The sequence below is a fragment of the Hylobates moloch genome, unplaced genomic scaffold (genome assembly GCF_009828535.3).
Source record: "Hylobates moloch isolate HMO894 unplaced genomic scaffold, HMol_V3 SCAFFOLD_12, whole genome shotgun sequence".
NCBI lineage: Eukaryota > Metazoa > Chordata > Mammalia > Primates > Hylobatidae > Hylobates > Hylobates moloch.
Genome location: NW_026652287.1, coordinates 64,677,671 through 64,699,572, shown reverse-complemented (window position 1 = coordinate 64,699,572; position 21,902 = coordinate 64,677,671). Strand labels below are relative to the sequence as shown.

Genomic DNA, 21,902 nt, shown 5'->3' with positions numbered 1-21,902 from the left:
GAGGGAATTTTTGTTTGTTTGGTTTTTTGAGACGGAGTCTGACTCTTGTTGCCCAGGCTGGAGTGCAGTAATGCGATCTCAGCTCACTGCAGCCTCCGTCTCTGGGGTTCAAGCGATTCTCCCACCTCAGCCTCCCAAGTAGCTGAGATTACAGGTGCCCGCCACTATGCCCGCATAATTTTTGTATTTTAGTAGGGATGGGGTTTCATCATGTTGGTCAGGCTGGTGTCAAACTCCTGACCTCAAGTGATCTGCCCGCCTCGGCCTCCCAAAGTGCTGGGATTACAGACCTGAGCCACAGTACCCAGCAATGAGGTGATATTTCATTGTGGTTTCAATTTCCATTTTCCTGATGATTAGTAATGTTGAGTGTTTTTTCATGTACCTATTGGCTATTTCTATGTCTTCTTTTGAGAAATGCCCATTTTTTTATTTGGGTTATTTGTTTTCTTGTTACTGAGTTGAGTTCCTTATATATTTTGGATATTAGCATCTTACCAGATACAAGGTTTGAAAATATTTTATCCCACTGTGTGGATAGTCTCTTCACTCTGCTAATTGTTTCCTTTGCTGTGCAGAAGCTTTTGAGTTTGATGTAATCACATTTTTCTATTTTTTGCTTTTCTTTTCTGTGTTTTGGGGTCATATGCAAAAAAATCATTGCCTAGACTGATGTCATGGAACTTTCCTCTGTTTTCTTCTAGTAGTTTTATAGTTTTGTGTCTTATGTTTAAGTCTTTCATCCATTTTGAGTTGACTTTTGTATATGTATGCGATAGGAATTCAATTTCATTCTTTTGCATGTGGCTATCCAGTTTCTCATCACCATTTATTGAACTGTCTTTTTCCCATTGTGTGTTCTTGGCATCTTTATTGAAAATCCAATGACCATAAATGCATGGGTTCTGTATGGGTTCTTGTTTCTGTATTCTGTTCCATTGGTTGATGTGTCTATTTTTATGCCAGTGCTATGCTGTTTTGATTACTGCAGCTTTGTAATCTATTTTGAAATTTATTCAGATGTGGTGATGCCTCCAGCTTTGTTCTTCTTGTTCAAGATTACCTTGACTCTTCAGGGTCTTTTATGGTTCCATATGAATTTTAGGATTGTTTTTGCTATCTGTGTGAAAAGTACCTTTGGAATTTTGTTAGGGATTCCACTGAATGTGTAGATTGCTTTGGGTAGTATGGACATTTTAACAATATTAATTCTTTCCATTTATGAATGCAGAATATCTTTTCGTTTATTTGTGTCTTCATTTATTTTTTATTATACTTTAAGTTCTGGGATACATGTGCAGAATGTGCAGGTTTGTTACATAGGTATACACATGCCATGGTGGTTTGCTGCACCCATCACCCCATCATCTACATTAGGTATTTCTTCTAATCCTATCCCTCCCCTAGCTCCCTACCCCCCTTTTTTATTTAATGCAATTTTTTTTTTTTTAGATGGAGTCTCACTCTGTTGCTCATGCTGGAGTGCAGTGGTGTGATCTCAGCTCACTGCAATCTACGCCTCCCAGGTTCAAGCAATTCTTCTGCCTCAGCCTCCTGAGTATCTGGGACTACGGGTGCATGCTGCCATGCCCGGCTAATTTTTTTTTTTTTTTTTTTTTTTGTATTTTACTAGAGATGGGGCGTCACTGTGTTGCTCAGGCTGGTCTTGAACTCCTGAGCTCAGGCAATCCACCCGCCTTGGCCTTCCAAAGTGCTATGATTACAGGCGTGAGCCACCATGCCTGGCGTGTCTTCAGTTTTTTCATCAGTGTTTTATAGTTTTCCATATACAGATTTCCTTTGTTAAATTTTTTCCTAAGTATTTTATTCTTTTTGATGTTATTATACATGGGATTGTCTTCTTGATTTCTTTTTCTGATAATTTGTTGCTAGTGTATAGAAACAACCGATTTTTGTATCTTACTGAATGCACATACATTTATTACCTTTTTTTTTTTTCTTTTTGAGACGGAGTCTCGCTCTGTTGCCCAGGCTGGAGTGCAGTGGTGCAATCTCGGCTTACTGCAAGCTCAGCCTCCCGGGTTCATGCCATTCTCCTGCCTCAGCCTCCCTAGTAGTTGGGACTGTAGGCACCTGCCACCATGGCTGGCTAATTTTTTGTATTTTTAGTAGAGAGGGATTTCACCGTGTTAGCCAGGATGGTCTCAATCTCCTGACATCATGATCCACCCGCCTTGGCTTCCCAAAGTGCTGGGATTACAGGCATAAGCCACCGCGTGAGGCCTTATTACTTCTTTTTTTTTTGAGACAGAGTCTCGCTCTGTCACCCAGGCTGGAGTGCAGTGGCGTGATCTTGGCTCGCTGCAACCTCCATCTCCTGGGTTCAAGCGATTCTCGTGCCTCAGCCTCCTGAGTAGCTGGGATTACAGGTGCCCACCATCACCAGCTAATTTTTGTATTTTCAGTAGAGATGGGGTGTTGCCATGTTGGCCCGGCTGGTCTCAAACTCCTGACCTCAAGTAATCTGCCCGCCTCGGCCTCCCAAAGTGCTGGAATTACAGGTGGGAGCATACTGAGTTGTAGATAAATAACATTTATTACTTCTAACAGTTTTATGGTAGATCCCCTAGGGTTTTTTTGAATTTGGATGCCTTTTATTCCTTTTTATTGCCTAAAAGGAATAAAAAGGACTTTTGGTACTATATTGAGCAGAGTGTCAAGAGTGGACATCCTTGTCTTGTTTCTGATCTTTGGGGAAAAACCTTTATTTTCCAATGTCGAGGATAATGTTAGCTGTAGGTTTGTCATATATGGCCTTTATTGTTTTGAAGTAAATTCCTCGTACACCTAATTTGTTGAGAGAGTTTTGATTATGAAAGTATGTTGAATTTTGTAAGATGACTTTTCTATATCTACTGAAATGATCATATGGTTTTTATCCTTCACTCTGTTAATGTGGTGTATCACATTGATTGCTTTGCTTATGTTGAAACATCCCTGCATCCTAGGAATAAATCTCACTTGATGATGGTGCATGTTCCTTTTAATGTGCTGTTGAATTCCATTTGCTAGTATTTTGTTGAGAATTTTTGTATCTATGTTCATCAGGGATATTGGCCTGTAATTTTCTTGTAGATTTTTTGTCTGTTTTTGGTATCAGGGTAATACTATCCTCATAAAATGAGTTTGGAAGTGTTCTGTCTTCAACATTTTGGAAGAGTTTGAGAAGAATTGGAGTTAATTCTTCTTTAAGTGTTTGATAGAACTTACTAGTGAAGCCATCAAGTCTTTGTCTTTTCTTTATTAGGAAGTTTTTGATTACTGATGGAACTATCCTACTCATAATTGGTCTGTTCAGATTTTCTCTTTTTTCATGATTCAGGCTTGGTAGTTTTGTTTCTAGGAATTTATCCATTTTTTTCCTAGTTTATCCAATTTGTTGGCATATCATTATTCATAGTAGTCTCTTACGATTCTTCGTTTGTGTTGTTGTTGTTATTTTAGAGATGAGGTCTCCCTCTATTGCCCAGGCTAGAGTATAGTGGCATGATCATAACTCACTGCAGTTTTGAACTCCTGGGCTCAGGCAATCTTCCTGCCTCAGCCTCTCAAGTAACCGGGGCTATCGTCATGCACCACTCTGCCGAGCTAATCCTGACTGTTTTATAGTGTCTTTGCTCCTATCTCACTCTTTCTTTCTGATTTGATTTTTTTATGGTGGTATGATTTGATGTCTTTCTCATTGTCTTCAGTGTATCTACTAGAGAGTTTTTCTCTGTGATTACCATAAGGCTTACATATTTAAAACATCTCATAGTTATAACAGTCTATTGTAAGTTAATAATAACTTAACTTTAGGCTGGGTATGGTGGCTCACACCTGTATTCCCAGCACTTTGGGAGGCTGAGGTGGGAGGATCGCTTGAGCCCAGGAGTTTGAGACCAGCCTGGGCAACATAGCGAGACCCTGTCTCTACCAAAATGTTTAAGGATCACTTGAAGTCAGGAGTTGGAAACCAGTCTGGCCAACATGATGAAACTTTGTCTCTACTAGAAATACAAAAAATTAGCCAGGCTTGGTGGCAGGCGCCTGTAATCCCAGCTACTTGGGAGGCTGAGGCAGGAGAATCACTTGAACCTGGGAGGCAGAGGTTGCAGCGAACCGAGATTGCGCCACTGCATTCCAGCCTGGGAGACAGAGCAAGACTCTGTCTCAAAAAAAAATTAACCAGATGTGGTGGCACATGTCTAGTTTCAGCTACGCAGGAGGTTGAGGTAGGAGGATCCCTTGAGCCCAGGAGGTTGAGGCTACAGTGAGGACTCTGGCCTGGGCTACAGAGCAAGACCCTGTTTCTCAAAAATAATAATAATAATAATAATAATAGCTTAACTTTGACCAAATACAAAAGTCTACACTTTAACTTCTCCACCCACATTACATTATTGATGTTACAATGTACATCTTTTATATATTGTGTATCTATTAGCAAATGATTGTAGGTTTATTTATTTTTATTTTTATTTATTTATTTATTTGAGATGGAGTCTCACACTGTCACCCAGGCTGGAGTGCAGTGGCGCGATCTCGGCTCACTGCAACCTCTGCCTCCTGGGGTCAAGTGATTCTCCTGCCTCAGCCTCCCGAGTAGCGGGGCGTACAGGCGCACACACCATAGCCAGCTAACTTTTGTATTTTTAGTAGAGACGGGGTTTCACAATGTTGGCCAGGATGGTCTCGATCTCTTGACCTCGTGATCTGCCCACCTCAGCCTCCCAAAGTGCTCAGATTACACGTGTGAGCCACCAGCGCCCGGCCGGTTTATTTATTTTTAATACCTTTGTCTTTTAACCTTTTTTTTTTTTTTTTTTTTTGAGACAGAGTCTTGCTCTGTTGCCCAGGCTGGAGTGCAGTGGCAAGATTTCAGCTCACTGCAACCTCCACCTCCTGGGCTCAAGTAGTTCTCCTGCCTCACCCTCCTGAGTAGCTGGGATTATAGGCACACACTACCATACCCAGCTAATTTTTATATTTTTAGTAGAGACAGGGTTTCACCATATTGGTCAGGCTGGTCTCGAACTCCTGACCTCATGATCTGCCCGCCTCGGCCTCCCAAAGTTCTAGGATTACAGGTGTGAGCCACCATGCCCAGCCTTGTCTTTTAACTTTTATACTAGAGTTAAAAGTGATTTATGCACCATTATTACATTATCAGAGTATTCTGAATATAACTATATCCATACCTTTACAATGAGTTTTTTTTTTTTTTTTTTTTTTTTTTTTTTTTTTTTTTTCAGACGGAGTCTCGCTCTGTCGCCCAGGCTAGAGTGCAGTGGCGCAATCTCGGCTCACTGCAAGCTCCGCCTCCCGGGTTCACGCCATTCTCCTGCCTCAGCCTCTCCGAGTAGCTGGGACTACAGGCGCCCGCCACTGCGCCCGGCTAATTTTTTGTATTTTTAGTAGAGACGGGGTTTCACCGTGGTCTCGATCTCCTGACCTCGTGATCCGCCCGCCTCGGCCTCCCAAAGTGCTGGGATTACAAGCGTGAGCCACCGCGCCCGGCCCTACAATGAGTTTTATATTTTTATATTGTTAGTGTCCTTTTCTTTCTACTTGAAGAACTCTTTTTGATGTTTCTTACAAGTTAAATCTAGTATTGATTTCCTCTCATGTCTTTTGTTTGTTTGGGATTCAGTGATCAGATTAAATGCCTTATAGCTGTCAGAGAAAGATTGCATGATGTACGTTTTTACCATATGATCTAGTATGATTTCAAACTATCTTCCTTACTTAATTCAGGACATTATTCCACTAAAATATGGTGGTGCAATCTCGGCTTACTGCAAGCTCAGCCTCCCGGGTTCATGCCATTCTCCTGCCTCAGCCTCCCTAGTAGTTGGGACTGTAGGCACCCGCCACCATGGCTGGCTAATTTTTTGTATTTTTAGTAGAGAGGGGTTTCACCGTGTTAGCCAGGATGGTCTCAATCTCAAAAAAAAAAAAAAAAAATATTGACTACCTACTAGTGTCATACACTTGACGGTTTTACAGATGATAAAAACAATATTCATTGAGGTTTCATAGTTTGTCTGTGGCCTCTCAGCTAGTTAAAAGGTCCGGAATTCAGACCTCTTTTACAACACTAAAGCCTTCAGTTTTCTCAACCACCTTGCTATACGCATTTTTTCTTTTCATCATATCTCATTCCGTAGTCATTTCTTTCTCTATGGGTAACTGACTGATAAGAATACTAGCTGAGATCTTGTCCCTCTGTAACCAGACCAAACTATTTCTTTTAAAAATTTATTTGTATTACATGTATATTATAATAGTTTACAAAGCTGTACCTTCCTTACCCCTCCATTTCCTTGTCTAAGAGTCAGTGACTTTCAAGTCTCCTAGCTATTCTCCCTTTTTTTTTTTAACGAGTCAAGGGGTCGGGCCTAGTGTCCCCACTTTTGTATGGAAATTCTTTTTTTTGTTGTTTGTTTGTTTGAGACGGAGTCTCGCTCTGTTCCCTGGGCTGGAGTGCAGTGGTGTGATCTTGGCTCACTGCAATCTCTGCCTCCTGGGTTCAAGCAATTCTCCTGCTTCAGCCTCCTGAGTAGCTGGGATTACAGGCGCGTGCGCTATCACATCCGGCTAATTTTTGTATTTTTAGTAGAGATAGGGTTTCACCATGTTGGTCAGGCTGGTCTCAAACTCCTGACCTCGTGATCCACCACCTCGGCCCCCCAAAGTGCTGGGATTACAGGTGTGAGCCACTGTGCCTGGCAGAAATTCTTCCATAGTATTTACAAACATTAATCCCAATCCTCACAACAGTTGTAAGGGCTATCATTCCTATTATATTATCATTCCTATTGTATTAGAGAACTGCAGGTTTGGAAAGTTGAACTAATTTGCCCAAGAAAGCAAAGCTTATAATTATTCAAGTTTGAGTATAAAACGCATGTAACTGAATCTAGTATCTCTGATCTGTCAGTAACATACACTGCCTTCCATTTTACTCTCTCCCCTTCTCTTGAACCTACAAATGTCTTTTCTGCCAGTCAGTCATTACTACTATAGTGCTCATGTATTTGTTAAGTGCTCTCTTCTCTTTAACAAAGGTCAGCATCTCAGAATTACAAGACAAACACTATTTTCATCAAACCCCAAACGTATACCATATCTGTCCACAAATGAGTCCTATCTACCACTCATACTGTGTTCATTCCACACTTGACTTTTCTTAAGCTAGGCTTTTTTCTGGATTGCCACCCTCTAGTTCCTTATCATTTTTTAAAGTGCTCTGGCCCTCCAGTTACAGAATCCAGACCAGGGCTATCCAAGAGAACATTCAGTGGTGATGGAAATGTTTTATATTTGTGATGTTTAGTACAGACTTCCAGTACAAAAGCTACCAGCCACATTTGGCTGGTGAACTTTGGAAATGTGAATAGTGTGACTGAGAAACTGAGTTTTCAAATTCAGCTGTTTATTTCAAAATAAAATGCACATTTTACTTAAATTATTTGAAATTTTAAAAGCCACATGTAGCTAGCGGCTACTGTATTAGACAATGCATATCTAACCAGGGGCTGGCAAACTTTTTCTTGAAAGGCAAATAGTAAGTATTTTAGGTTTGCAGTTCACACATTCCCTATCATAACTACTCACTTCTGCCCTTTTAGCGCAAAAGCATCCATAGACGATATGTAACAAGTATGGCTAATAAAACTTCATTTATAAAAATGGGTGCAGGGCCATAGGCCATAGTTTACTGATCCCTGGGAATTTTCCATTAGGCATATTCATTTCATCCTGTCAATAGCCCTGTTAACAGTGTGATCATTCCTTTGTTTGTTTGTTTGTTTGTTTGTTTATTTATTGAGACAGAGACTCTGTCACCCAGGCTGGAGTGCAGTGGCACAATCTCGGCTCACTGCAACCTCTGCCTCCTCGGTTCAAGCAATTCTCATGCCTCGGCCTCCCCAGTAGCTGGGATTACAGGCGCCATGCCCAGCTAATTTTTATATTTTTAGTAGAGACAGGTTTCACCAGGTTGGCCAGGCTGATCTCAAACTCCTGACCTCAAGTGATCTGCCTGCCTCACCTTCCCAAGGTGCTGGGATTACAGGTGTGAGCCACCATGCCTGGCCATTTCCCTTATTTTATAATTCATACTGTGGGATGCTATTATATGTCTGTGTGTATATATGCAATGAAATATTTTGTGTGTGTATGATTAGAGTCATCCTTTAACAAGGGAGATAGGACTAAGGCATGTGTATATTTAGCAAGCTTCCCAAAGTAATTCTGATCTATAGCAATGTTTGGGAACCAGCGACTTACTTTGTTTTCCTAATCACTACCCTCATCTTATTATGTAACCTGTCTTCTCTCTTTTTTCCTCATCCATTTGTAAAAAAATTCAGTTGAATTCTCCCATATTGATTGAAGTTTCGTTTCTCCCAAATAAGAAAAATGTGAGTGATTACTTTCGTATTTTCTTTCAGTCCTGGAATCAAGATGTGAAACCAAGAAATTATTTCTGAAAAAGGAAATTTATGAAATAGAATCAACCCAGTGGGAAATAATGGAAAAGCTCACAAGACATGATTTTCAGTGCTCCAGTTTCAGAGATGATTGGGAATGTAATATCCAGTTTAAGAAACAACTCGGCTCTCAGGGGGGACATTTCAATCAATTGATATTCACTCATGAAGATCTGCCCACTTTGAGTCACCATCCATCCTTTATGTTACAGCAAATCATTAATAGTAAAAAGAAATTCTGTGCATCTAAAGAATATAGGAAAACCTTTAGACATGGCTCACAATTTGCTACACATGAGATAATTCATACCATTGAGAAGCCCTATGAATGTAAGGAATGTGGAAAGTCCTTTAGACATCCCTCAAGACTCACTCATCATCAGAAAATTCATACTGGCAAGAAACCCTTTGAATGTAAGGAATGTGGAAAAACCTTTATTTGTGGCTCAGACCTTACTCGACATCACAGGATTCACACTGGTGAGAAACCCTATGAATGTAAGGAATGTGGGAAGGCCTTTAGTAGTGGTTCAAACTTCACTCGACATCAGAGAATTCACACAGGTGAGAAGCCTTATGAATGCAAAGAATGCGGGAAGGCCTTTAGTAGTGGCTCAAACTTTACTCAACATCAGAGAATTCATACTGGGGAAAAACCCTATGAATGTAAGGAATGTGGCAATGCCTTTAGTCAGAGCTCACAACTTATTAAACATCAAAGAATCCATACAGGTGAGAAACCTTATGAATGTAAGGAATGTGAAAAGGCTTTTCGTTCTGGCTCAGACCTTACTAGACATCAGAGAATTCATACTGGTGAGAAACCCTATGAATGTAAGATATGTGGGAAGGCTTATTCTCAGAGTTCACAGCTTATTAGTCATCATAGAATTCATACTAGTGAGAAACCCTATGAATATAGGGAATGTGGGAAGAACTTTAATTATGACCCACAGCTTATTCAGCATCAAAATTTGTACTGGTGATGAAACAATATATGAAATGTGTAGGGAGGCTTTTAATTATGGCTGAAAACAGAATTTATCTTGTGAATAATTCCTCTAGATAGAATAATATAGAAACATTTTATTTGTGGACTGCAGCTTATTCAACCTGGGAAAAATAATGTTGGAGAAATACTCTATGAATAGAATATACTTTGGAAGCCCTTAACTAAACTCTCATTTCTCTTGACATCAGATAATTCAGTCTAGCAATATGATAGATAATTCAGTCTGTCGTACTGAAAATGACAGCACCTTTAACACCTTTCTAACCTTCTTAACATCAGAGAATTTTTGTAGAAATGTAGTCCTGTGATTTTCATTTTTTCCCCTAATTTCTCCTAATTGTTACATTCTTAGTATTTTAATCCATATTAAATTTATATGGCTATAAATTTCATCTGTTTACATCCTGATTTGTATACTATTTTAAAAATACCTTTAGTACCTGGGAGAAGTGACCTCTTTATTTTTGAAGATGGCTTATTCTTTTTGCTCTTTATAACATTAAGGCTTTCTTATTGTAAAAATGTTCATGAACACCATTTTACTCAATAGAGATCCTTCATTATCTTCATGGTGTTTTGTTGTGTTACTGTAATATCACTTATGAAATCCTATTGGTGGATATCGTAGTCTCCTCTAGATATTTTGCCATAATCCATGCCAAAATACAAGTCCCTGATGGACATTCTCCCTAAGCACATCTTTGTATCATATCTTTTAATTGCAGAATTAATGTGTGAATATACTTTCCTTATAATAGATGCAAACATTACAAAAAGGCAAATGTACCCTTTGACCATATCCCAAAGGATAGTCTTTATCAGTTCATTATTTATTACTGATCATTTTTCTGTTTATATATACATGCATGTCTCAGTAAAAATTATAAAATGGGGGATAATTATACCTACCTCATAATGCTTTGTGAGGATTAAATGAATTAAGACCCATAAAGTGCTTAGAATTGTGCCTGACATGATAAATACATACTCACTGAATGTTAGTCATTGTTATTATATTCATCATCATCAGTATTATTATTTGTAGAAAGGCTTTTTAACTTCTGCAGAACTTAGTCACCATTAGGCAGGGTATTTGACTGAAGAAAGACCCTTTGAAGGTAACAAGTTAAGAAAATGTCCCATCATCATGTACTTCCTATTGAATATGAAATAATCCTAGGTATTGGTGGGGAAAGTACTGAGAATAATGTGTGTGAAGGACTTTATTCCGACTAATACTCTTTTTGTCGCATTATATACCCAGTAAAAAAGAAAAGAGAACATAAACAAAATATTGGTGCACTAATGAGAAAAAAAGTATGAAAAGAGAAACAGCGTCATGTTTAAAAAATGGACAGAGATAGAAACATAGTTACAGATTTGAAAGGTTCTGTTGAATATAATGCTTTTTTCTGATGCGTTTGAAAATTTAAACAAAATGATTTTTAAGGAAAATATACATCAATATTGACTCTAAGAAAATTAGGACTCTTCGAGGACTCTCATAAACACAGAGAACAGGGAACAATTAGCATGTGATCAGTTAACTATTAAGCACCAAATCCAGTTTCTTTCTAAGGAAAACTTTATCAAATGTTCAAGGAACTATTTCAGTTATATAGAAGTACACATCTTGGCTCACGCCTGTAATCCCAGCACTTTGGGAGGCTGAGGTGGAAGGATTATTTGAGGCCAGGAGTTTGAGACCAGTCTGGCCAACATGTTGAAACCCCATTTTTACTAAAAAATACAAAACTTAGCCAGGCGTGGTGGCACATGCCTGTAATCCCAGCTACTGGGGAAGCCGAGGCAGGAGAATCACTTGAACGCAGGAGGCGGAGGTTACAGTGAGCCAAGATCACGCCATGGCACTTCAGCCTGGGCGACAGAATGAGACTTACAAAAATAAAATAAAAATAAAGTCCACAGTGTAGCTTTGTTTGGGGTTAAGTTAGTGTTTTGAAATGGGCCTTCCCTGTGCTCAAAACATGCTCAGCAAGCAGCTCCCCACACTGGACAGATCGCACGTGTGGAAGGATGAAGTTTATGTCTGTAGAACTGTTATTTTATGCCCCACTTCCTTTTTTCTTAGATCCTGTGTAGACGGGTCTCTCTGAACATTGTGTCACTGTACTTTACTGGCATAAGGAAGTAAAATATTTCATAATAAATTTGAGAAAAGTAGAGTGAGCAAAAATAACCTACAAAGGAGAGAATTACTAAAAATGGACTGTTGTAATGTTCTGCATTGTCAAACTGAGAACTGCCAAATGAAATTTTGTTTACTTTCTTTTCTTGTGTGCCTATGTCTTTTATAAAGTTCTTCATCTAAAATTATAGAGATAGTGCATTTGCACCCAAATTAATGAAACAGTACCATTAAAGAAAAAGAAAAGGGGCTGGGCACAGTGGCTTACACCTGTAATCCCAGTGCTTTGGGAGGCCATGGCAGGTGGCAGCCTGGCCAATATGGTGAAATCCCATCTCTACTAAAAATACAAAAATTAGCTGGGCGTGGTGGCATGTGCCTGTAGTCCCAGCTGCTTGGGAGGCTGAGGCAGGAAAATCGCTTGAACCCGGGTGGCAGGGTTTGCAGTGAGCTGAGATCCTGACTGCACTCCAGCCTGGGCGACAGAGTCTCAAAAAAATCTGTCTCAAAAAAAAAAAAAGAAAAAAAGAAAAAATGATTATCTTTGCTCTTCTCCGTTCCTCATTCCCTCTCCTCTGTCAATTTTTTTCTGAATAATATTTAAAGGTTGTGTATATTACCCATATATTTCTTCATGCTAAAACATTAACACATTTATTTCATTATGTTCTTACAGAAAAAATGGATAACTATACATTTCCCTGAAATTTGCTTTTTTACATTCAACTGTACATTTTGGATTTTCCTTCAGTAGATGATGATCTAACAGTCTTTCTGATGGTTACAGTATGTGCCACAGTATTATTTACCAATGCCTTTTCAACCACTTTCCCAATTGTGATATTATGGATGGTTTGTGCTTTTTTGCCATCTAAAAGTAATGCTGTAACAAACACTTTGTATTCTTGCCTGTTTTATTTCTATAAAATAAGCTCCCCAAGTCATTTCCAGTGTTTTTGTTTTGTTTTGTTTTGAGACAGGGTTTCACTCTTGTTTCCCAGGCTGGAGTGCAATGGTGCAATCTTGGCTTACTGCAATCTCCGCCTCCCAGGTTCAAGAGATTCTCCTGCCTCAGCCTCCCAAGTAGCTGGGGTTACAGGTATGTGCCACCACACCTGGATAATTTTGTATTTTTAGTAGAGACCGCATTTTTCCATGTTGGTCAGGCTGGTCTCAAACTCCCGACCTCAAGTGATCTACCCCCCTCAGCCTCCCAAAGTGCTGGCATTGTAGGCATGAGCCACCGCACCCAGCATCATTTCCAGTGTTTTCTGTTTCCTAGGGAGGTTTTGCTTCTAGAAGATTTCAGAGGGCAAGAGAATAAAGGAGCGGAGTGCAGTTTTTCATATATCTGATTCTGTGAGTGTGTATACACAGAGATTTAATATTTTAATATATCAGGAATTGATTATACAATATAATGCAGGATGTCAGACTTGTTTCTATCCAGGAATAAAACCAATTATGCCAGAAGTAACTATTATTCACCTTTCTCCTGCTGAATTAAAATACTATCAGTTGTATATTAAATGCTCGCATACATCTATTTCTGTTCTCCATATTCTAGCAATCCTTGACACTTTTCAGTAGCTTTTATTACTTGGAAATAAAGATGTATGTATATATTATTAATATATAGTTTATTATTTGGAAATAAAGATGTTTCTTCATGAGAATTTTTGACTCATTTATTTTCCAATGAAAAACACATTAGGATTATATTTTGAATTTCACTCAGTTTAAATGCAGAGTATCCTACATGAACAAACAGTTGACACTGAGTGGAATTCATTAACACATCTTGAGGTTTCTTTTATAACTCTTCATCCTCCTGACCCTCTAATATCTAATAATAACACCATCTACTGTGATGTCTCACAATACTTAAAATATGCTAGTAATATCTGAAAATTTATTAGGGTGCTGCTTATAAGGTCATAGATTCTTTTGAGCTCTGTAGTTATATAATCTGCAGATAAAGGTGACATACCTATCTCACAATATTTTTTATATCTATTTTATTTTATTTTATTTGAGACGGAGTCTCCCTCTGTCGCCAGGCTGGAGTGCCGTGGCACAATCTTGGCTCACTGCAACCTCTGCCTCCTGGGTTCAAGTGATTCTCCTGCCTCAGCCTCCCGAGTAGCTGGGACTACAGGCACATGCCACCATGCCCAGCTAATTTTTGTATTTTTAGTAGAGACAGGGTTTCACCATATTGGCCAGGATGGTCTCGATCTCTTGACCTTGTGAACCGCCCACCTTGGCCTCCCAAAGTGCTGGGATTACAGGCGTGGGCTACTGCGCCTGGGCCATCTTATTTTCTTATTGCATGTGCAGACCACAGACCTGGTGAGAGTGGGTACTGGGCAGCACTTTTTTTCTTTTTTTTTTTTTTTTTTTTTACCATATTTTACTCATTTTTTACAGAAGAGCCAGTTTTTGAGATTTTGTTTTCTTCTTCCTATTTTTAGCCCTACTCTTGTTTGTGTGTTATAAGAGAAATGACTTATTGCCTTGGCGAAATGTGTTAAAACTGTGTGTATATTACCTCCCTTCATTGGACCCTTAATTTCTCCATGGTCTCTAGTACAGGCTATGATTTTCTATTCCTATTTCCATTCCATTTTTATTCAGCTGAAAATGTGATGGGCAATATCTATACTTTATATCTGTGAGGATTCTGTGTAGACATTCTGTCATTTTACTCTAAGTGTAAACTACAGAAATAAACCACAGTTTCAATGCAATCCCTATAAAAATACCAATGACATTATTCACAGAAATAGAAAAAATAGCCACAAAAGACCCAGAATATCCAAAGCCATCCTCAGCAAAAAGAACAAAACTGGAGAAATCACATTACCTGACTTCAAATTATACTACTGTGCTATAGTAACCAAAACGGCATGGTACTGGCATAAAAACAGACACATCAACCAATGGAACAGAATAGAGAACCTGGAAATACATCTGTACATCTACAATGAACGCATTTTCAACAAAGGTGCCAAGAACATATGTTGGGGAAACAATAGTCTCTTCAGTAGATGGTGCTGGGAAAACAATATCCACATGCAGACTGAAACTAAACCCCTATGTCTCACCATATACAAAAATCAAATCAAAATGAGGCCAGGCATGGTGGGTCACACCTATAATCCCAGCACTTTGGGAGGCAGAGGCAGGTGGATCAGCTGAGGTCCAGAGTTTGAGACCAGCCTGGCCGACATGGAGAAACCCCGTCTCTACTAAAATAACAAAAATTAGCTAGATGTGGTGGCATGTGCCTGTAATCCCAGAAACTGGAAGCTGAGGCAGGAGCATCGCTTGAACCTGGAAGACAGAGACTGCAGTGAGCCGAGATCATGCCACTGCACCCTAGCCTGGGCAACAGCGCAAGACTCTGTCTCAAAAAACAAAACAAAACAAAACAAGAAAAAACCGGCCAGGCACAGTGGCTCACGCCTGTAATCCCAGCACTTTGGGAGATTGAGGTGGGTGGATCACGAGGTCAAGAGATCGAGACCATCCTGGCCAAAATGGTGAAACCCAGTCTCTACTAAAAATACAAAAATTAGCTGGGTGTGGTGGCGCATGCCTGTAGTCCCAGCTACTTTGGAGGCTGAGGCAGGAGAATCACTTGAACCCGGGAGGCGGAGGTTGCAGTAAGCCGAGATCACACCACTGCACTCCAGCCTGGCAACAAAGCGAGACTCCATCTCAAAAAATAAAAAATAAAAAAAATTAGCCAGGCATGGTGGTGCGAGCCTGTAATCCCAGCTACTCGGAGGCTGAGGCAGGAGAATCACTTGAACCTGGGAGGCGGAAGTTGCAGTGAGCCAAGATCGCGCCATTGCATTCCAGCCTGTGAAGAAAAAAACAAAGATTAAAGACCAGGATATTTGTCTGGACAAAGATTTCTTGAGTAATAAATACCCCAACATCCCAGGCAATGAACGCAGAAATGGATAAATGGGATCACATCAAGTTAAAAAGCTTCTGGAGCACAGCAAAGGAAACAACAAAGTGAAGGGACAACCCACAGCATGGGAGAAAAATTTGCAAACTATCCATCTGACAAGGGATTAATAATGTATAAGGAGCTCAAACTCAACAGGAAAAAAATCTAATCCGATTTTTTAAATGGGCAAAAGATCTCAATAGACATTTCTCAAAAGAAGACATACAAATGACCAACAGGTATGTGAAAAGGTGCTCAACATCATTGATCCTCAGAGAAATGCAAATCAAAACTACAATGAGATATCATCTCACCCCAGTTAAAATGGGTTTTAGGAAGCCGGGCCCAGTAGCTCATGCCTGTAATCCCAGTACTTTGGGAGGCTGAGGTGGGTGGATCACCTGAAGTCAGGAGTTCGAGACCAGCCTGACCAACATGGAGAAACCCCAATCTCTACTAAAAATACAAAATTAGCCAGGTATGGTGGCAGGCGCCTGTAATCCCAGCTACTCGGGAGGCTGAGGCAGGTGAATCGCTTGAACCCAGGAGGCAGAGGTTGCAGTGAGCCAAGATCGTGCCATTGCACTCCAGCCTGGGCAACAAGAGTGAAACTCTGTCTCAAAAATAATAATAATAATAAAATAAAAATAAAATGGCTTTTATCCAAAGGACATGCAATAACAAGTGCTGGTGAGGATGTGGAGAAAAGAGAACCCTCATATGCTGTTGGTGGGAATGTAAAGTAGTACAGCTACTACGGAGAAAAGTATGGAGGTTCCTCAAGAAAATAAAAACAGAGCTACCACTTTGGGAGGCCGAGGTGGGTGGATCACGAGGTCAGGAGATCGAGACCATCCTGGCTAACATGGTGAAACCCTGTCTCTACTAAAAATACAAAAAAAAAAAAAAAATTAGCCAGGCATGGTGGCAGGTGCCCATAGTCCCAGCTACTCGGAGAGGCTGAGGCAGGAGAATGGCGTGAGCCCGGGAGGCGGAGGTTGCAGTGAGCCGAGATCGCGCCACTGCACTCCAGCCTGGGCGACAGAGCAAGACTCCGTCTCAAAAAAAAACAAAAAACAAAACAAAACAAAAAAAAACCCCAGAAAATTCTGTAACCAGCACTCTTTGAGGCTTGAGCCTGCTCCCACTCTGTAGAGTGCACTTTCATTTCAATAAATCTGTGCTTCCGTTGCTTGTTTTGTTGCTTTGTGCATTTTGTCCAATTCTTTGTTCAAAACATCAAGAACCTGGATGACTACCATGAGACAAGAACTTAGCTTAAATCCCTACTACACTAATAACAGTTACCAGATTTCTCTACCTCTGTAAAGATTTCAATTGCTATAAAAACATTTACATTTCTAATATACAGCTTTTCTCTTATGGAAATGCTTTGGTGAGTGTAAAGATTTGACTTTCAGTGGAAATATTTACCACACAGTAATATGTGTATGGCTTCAGTTTTTCCATACTCTGCATTTATTTGGTTCCTTCCCTGTGAAGACTTTGAGTATCAGGAAGCATTGATTGAAAGCCAAATGCCTCAATACATTTATCACATTAACTTAGTTTTTCTCCCATCTTGAATGGATGAGAATTAAGCTGTTTAAATTTATTATATATAAAACATGTATTAGGTTTCAGACTGATGTGAACACTCTATCAAGGCTTGACATCGATAAGTACATTTCTAAAATGTCATTTAATTTCCAGTTGCAAACATCCCCAGTGTTAGATCTCTTAGGTATCTCCTCTGTGGCCTCTCCGGGCGGCTACCTTGTGTTTTGAGGAGATTGCTGTGCTAGATAGAGGCTATAACTAAACAACTTCTCTTTACCTATATCTATGGGAAAATTAAGTTACATGTATGATACTTTGTTCACAGATTTCTAGTTTACTAATTTTTTTTTTCTTGAGACAGAATCTTGCTCTTGTCTTCCAGGATGGAGTGCAATGGCATGATCTTGGCTCACTGCAACCTCCGCTTCCCCAGTTCAAGCGATTCTTCTGCCTCAGCCTCCCAAGTAGCTGGGATCACAGGTGCTTGTCACCACTCCTCGCTGATTTTTGTATTTTTTGTAGAGATGGGGTTTCGCCATGTTGGCCAGGCTGGTCTCGAACTTCTGATCTCATGATCTGAGGCCCGCCTCAGCCTCCCAAAGTGCTGGGATTACAGGCGTGAGCTATTGCGCCCGGCCGATTTTTTTTTTTAATGACAAAGACATGGCTTTAATGTTATCCAGGAGACAGCTGATTCACAGAGGGTTATTGAACACTAGAATCTGATCTTGACTGTCTCATGTTAACAACAGCCAAATGCATTACAACTTAGGGAAAGCTGTTTTCTGGGTACCTCCCAGGTGTTTGCAGAAGAAGGCTAGAATTGGCTTCCAGACATCTACCTGGGCCTTAGAATGAGCCCTGGCTCCCCAACCCACATCACATGTTTGTTTAGTGATTTGTGAAGGGAAGCTGGGCACACGGGGCAGTAAGGAGGCTCAATGTAAAGCCCAGTCCCAGGGTAACAGATGATCTGGGGTTTTTCCTTTCCATGGGCCTGTAACCGTTCAGAGACTGTTTGGGCATACAACTCACTCCTCCAGTTATGGTCATCCTGACCAACAATGAAAAGGATGGGGCCCTGGGCCTTCTCTATTGAAATCATGTTAGGGTTCTCATACCCTCCTACAAGATCATTCCTTATATCCACGATGTCCACAAGGCCTGAGAAAGCTACCTTGATTCTCCTCAGGTCATAGCGCAATGGTGGAATGCTATTCTGCTTATAGTTTATGCCTCTGTTCCCACTGATCCCGGATCCATTGATGGAAACTGTGTCTGAGACATTCTTCAAGAATGAGGCCATTGAGAGACAAATATCAGCTCCTAGAGAAATGCCCCAAAGCCCAGTGCCTGGGCCTTTTACCTGGGGATGTTGAAGCATGTAGCATAGGGCTTCTTCGAAGTACTCCAGGGGTGTGTTGTCCACGTTCTTGGGGAGATCTTCAAAGTTATAATAAGCTAGAGCGAACGTGGCAAAGCCATGGCCAGCAAGGAGGCTGGCTCCATATTCCAATAGGCTCCCTCCAATACCAAAGATGCCAATGATCCCTAGGAAGGGTCCAGGTTCTGGCGGCAGGAAGAGCGTGGCGCTCACCCGGCCCGCGCGCACCGACTCGCGCCGCACTCCCTGTGGGAGGAAGTCGCGCTCGTGCCGCACCTGTCACAACAGCCGTCCAGGCTCAGGGTCGTGGCCGTCCAGCATCTCCAACTCCACGATAAAGGGAATCTGTACGTCCTGCTTCAGAAAGCGCCAAAAAGGCTTCTTGGATTCCAGGGCCCAGAGCAGCCCCATGGACTGGAGCCCCCCGGAAGCTGCCGCCCAGCACGGGCGCGCGCTCCAGGTCCAGCTCGCCGCGGGCTTCGGCGCAGTGGCGCGCGTGGGCCCGGAAGAGCCCGCCGTTCTCGTCGCGCAGGGACGCGCGCGCAGCGTTGCCAGCTGCTCCGAGGCCAGGCCGCGCACGGCGATGCGCACCGGCTTGTCGCGGCAGCCGTGGCCCGCGGGCTCCACGATCAGCGTTGCTGACATCTCGGAGCCGGAGCGGGGAATCCTAAGGTCGAGGCCCGAGGTCCACCCAACATCTTGGCAAGTGCGCCGATTGTCCAGAGGGCGTCCGGCGTCTCCCGGTGCCGGGAGCGGCCGGTGGCTGAGCAGTCCCAGAAAGCGCCTGGGACTTTAGACCAGTTAACCCGGCGCCCTGGACTCCTTTTTGTCTGAGGCAAAAGGAGCCAGACTCCTCTCCTTTTGTCTGAGGCAAAAGGAGCCAGACTCCTCTCCTTGGGCCCCGGGGAGCGCAGACTTTTTTTTTTTTTCCCCCTTTTTTTTCTTTTGAGACAGGGTCTCGCTCTGTCGCCCAGGCCGGAGTGCAGTGACCGATCCATAGCTCACTGTAATCTCGATCTCACAGACTCAAGCTATCCTCTTGCCTCGGCCTTCCGAGTATGTGGGACTACAGGCATGAGCCATCACGCCTGGCCTGATTTTTTTTTTAAGTTGGAAAAAATATATACTTCACTCCCACAAAGTATTATTTTAGACTCCTGCCCCATTATTCCTAGAGAATTACAATTTCCAAGTAAAGTAAAAACAAAAAAGCAGTGAAGACAGAAGAGTATTTAACTATATCGCTGTAGAAAATTTTATTGAATATTCTAAGGCATGTACTTGTCCTTTTTGTGTCTGTTGGTAGAAAAAGAATAAATATTAAACTCAGCTTAGTATTTCCAAAGTAGTAAGAAACACTTTTGCACATAAGGATACTTTGGGAAACCTTGTTTCCCCCACTGTCTTTACACTGAGTGAGTAACAAGGCTCTGTAAAGACGCAGGGGAATTGGTCACTAGCAGGCAAGGCAGACATCAAGCACTGTAAGAAATCAGAGACTGACTTCAAAGAAAACTCAGCGTTTACTGATAAATTGTGTTATAATATTGCCCCATCAATGGCTAGCCTTCATGCCATGAAAATGCATCCATGTTAATGATGTCACTGTCTTACCTAACTGCAGGTGATAGCTGCCATGACATAGAAATGACATTGAACTTAAGGAAAACACTATACTGTGCAAAATCCTTGTTAAAACCAAACATCATAAGTGCATTTGAAGCAGAGTGTCTAAGCCACGTAAAATCAAACACTTGATAGTTATTAGCTGGCCTTCTTCTATAAAGAAAGCTTTCTTTTTTCTTTTTGCTTATTTAATGAGGTACAATCAATTATAGACATAATTGGTGGCACAGGGAAAATAATTATTTCAAGTAGTTTTTAAACACTAGCTGTATAACTAAGAGGGACATATAAAAACAGGGATTGGCAAACTTTTCTTTAAGGGGTCTGATAGTAAATACAGTCAATCTTCATTCACAGATTCTGTATTTGTGAATTCATCTACTTGCTAAAACTTTTTTATAAACCCAGAGTCAATATTTGCAGCACCTTTGTGGTCATTTGTGGACATCCGAAGAGCGGTGAACATTTTTGAGTCCCTTAACAGGCATGTTCTCAGCCAAAGTCAAACAAAGTGACCCTCTTATCTTCTTATTTCAGCTCTCATACTGTAAACAGCTACCCTTTTTGCAGTCCATTTAGTACCTTGGCTTCTCATATTTTTGTGCTTTTTTGCTGGTGATTTTGCTGTTTCAAAGGGACCGCAAATGTAGTAGTGCTAAAGTGCCGTTGATGTTCCTATGAATGAGAAAGTGGTCATGTGTCTTATAGAAAAAATACATGTGTTAGATAAGCTTCATTCAGGCATGAGTTATGGCGCTGTTGGCCATGAGTTCAATGTTAATGAATCAATAATATATATTAAGGTGTTTAAATAGAAACACAATAAGGCCAGGCGTGGTGGCTCATGCCTATAATCCCAGCACTTTTGGGAGACCGAGGCGGGTGGATCACCTGAGGTCAGGAGTTCGAGACCAGCCTGGTCAACATGGTGAAACCCCGTCTCTACAAAATACAAAAATCAGCTGGGCATGGTGACATGCATCTGTATTCCCAGCTACTCCGGGGGCTGAGGCAGGAGAATTGCTGGAACCCGAGAGGGGGAGGTTGCAATGAGCCAAGATCCCACAACCGCACTCCAGCCTGGGTGACAGAGCAAGACCCTATCTCAAAAAAAAAAAAAAAGAAAGAAAAAAAAGAAAAAGAAACACAATAAAATAAGCTTATGCATTCATCAGTTGACTAAAATGTGACCAGATGCTTACAGGAGACTAACCCTGTATTTCCCCTAGAAGCAGTGGAATGGTATTCACTAATTCCGTGTTTGCGGCAAGTTTATAGACCATAACTACTGTGAATAGTGAGAACTGACTGTATTTTAGGCTGCGTGGGCCATCTGGTCTGTGTAACTACTCGAGTCTGTCCTTGTAACTCAAATATAGCAATAGACAGTACACAATCAAGCACGGCTATGTTCCAATAAAACTGTTATTTATGGACACTGAAATTCGACATGTATTATTTTCATACTTCACAAAATATTATTCTCCTTTCATTGTTTTTACCATTTAAAAACACAGAAATGGAAAATATAGGAACTGGCGTCCCTGAGTCTCCGGGGGTCACACCGTCTCAAATCCCAACCAGCCACACCCAGTGAAAGAATCCCACCCAGGACCGCGCCAGGGACAGACTCGCAGCGCCGTCCTCGCTCACAGGGCTCCCTAGCTGGCACTATAGAGAGGCGGTCGCGGGCGCCCCTATTTAACGCG

General features: G+C 41.3%; 1 protein-coding gene and 1 pseudogene across 7 annotated transcripts in view; one reads left to right on the top strand and one right to left on the bottom strand.

Moving 5' to 3' along the window:
- ZNF566 (zinc finger protein 566) overlaps positions 1–13,710 on the top strand; it is a 46,198-nt gene extending 32,488 nt beyond the window's left edge. For 3 of the 7 annotated variants that reach the window (XM_032170632.2, XM_032170629.2, XM_032170631.2), the window contains exon 5: positions 8,460–13,709. In XM_032170632.2, the coding sequence (XP_032026523.1) occupies positions 8,460–9,484 (1,025 nt within the window). In that variant the 3' untranslated portion in view covers positions 9,485–13,709. Of the gene's footprint in view, positions 1–1,584; positions 2,523–8,459 lie in introns of those variants that run through there. The other 4 variants (XM_032170633.2, XM_032170628.2, XM_058425208.1 and 1 more) reach the window with 3 other exon arrangements.
- A 4,234-nt stretch (positions 13,711–17,944) lies between these two features.
- On the bottom strand, positions 17,945–19,212 carry LOC116479637 (peroxisomal succinyl-coenzyme A thioesterase-like; annotated as a pseudogene).
- Between the last annotated feature and the right edge of the window lie 2,690 nt (positions 19,213–21,902).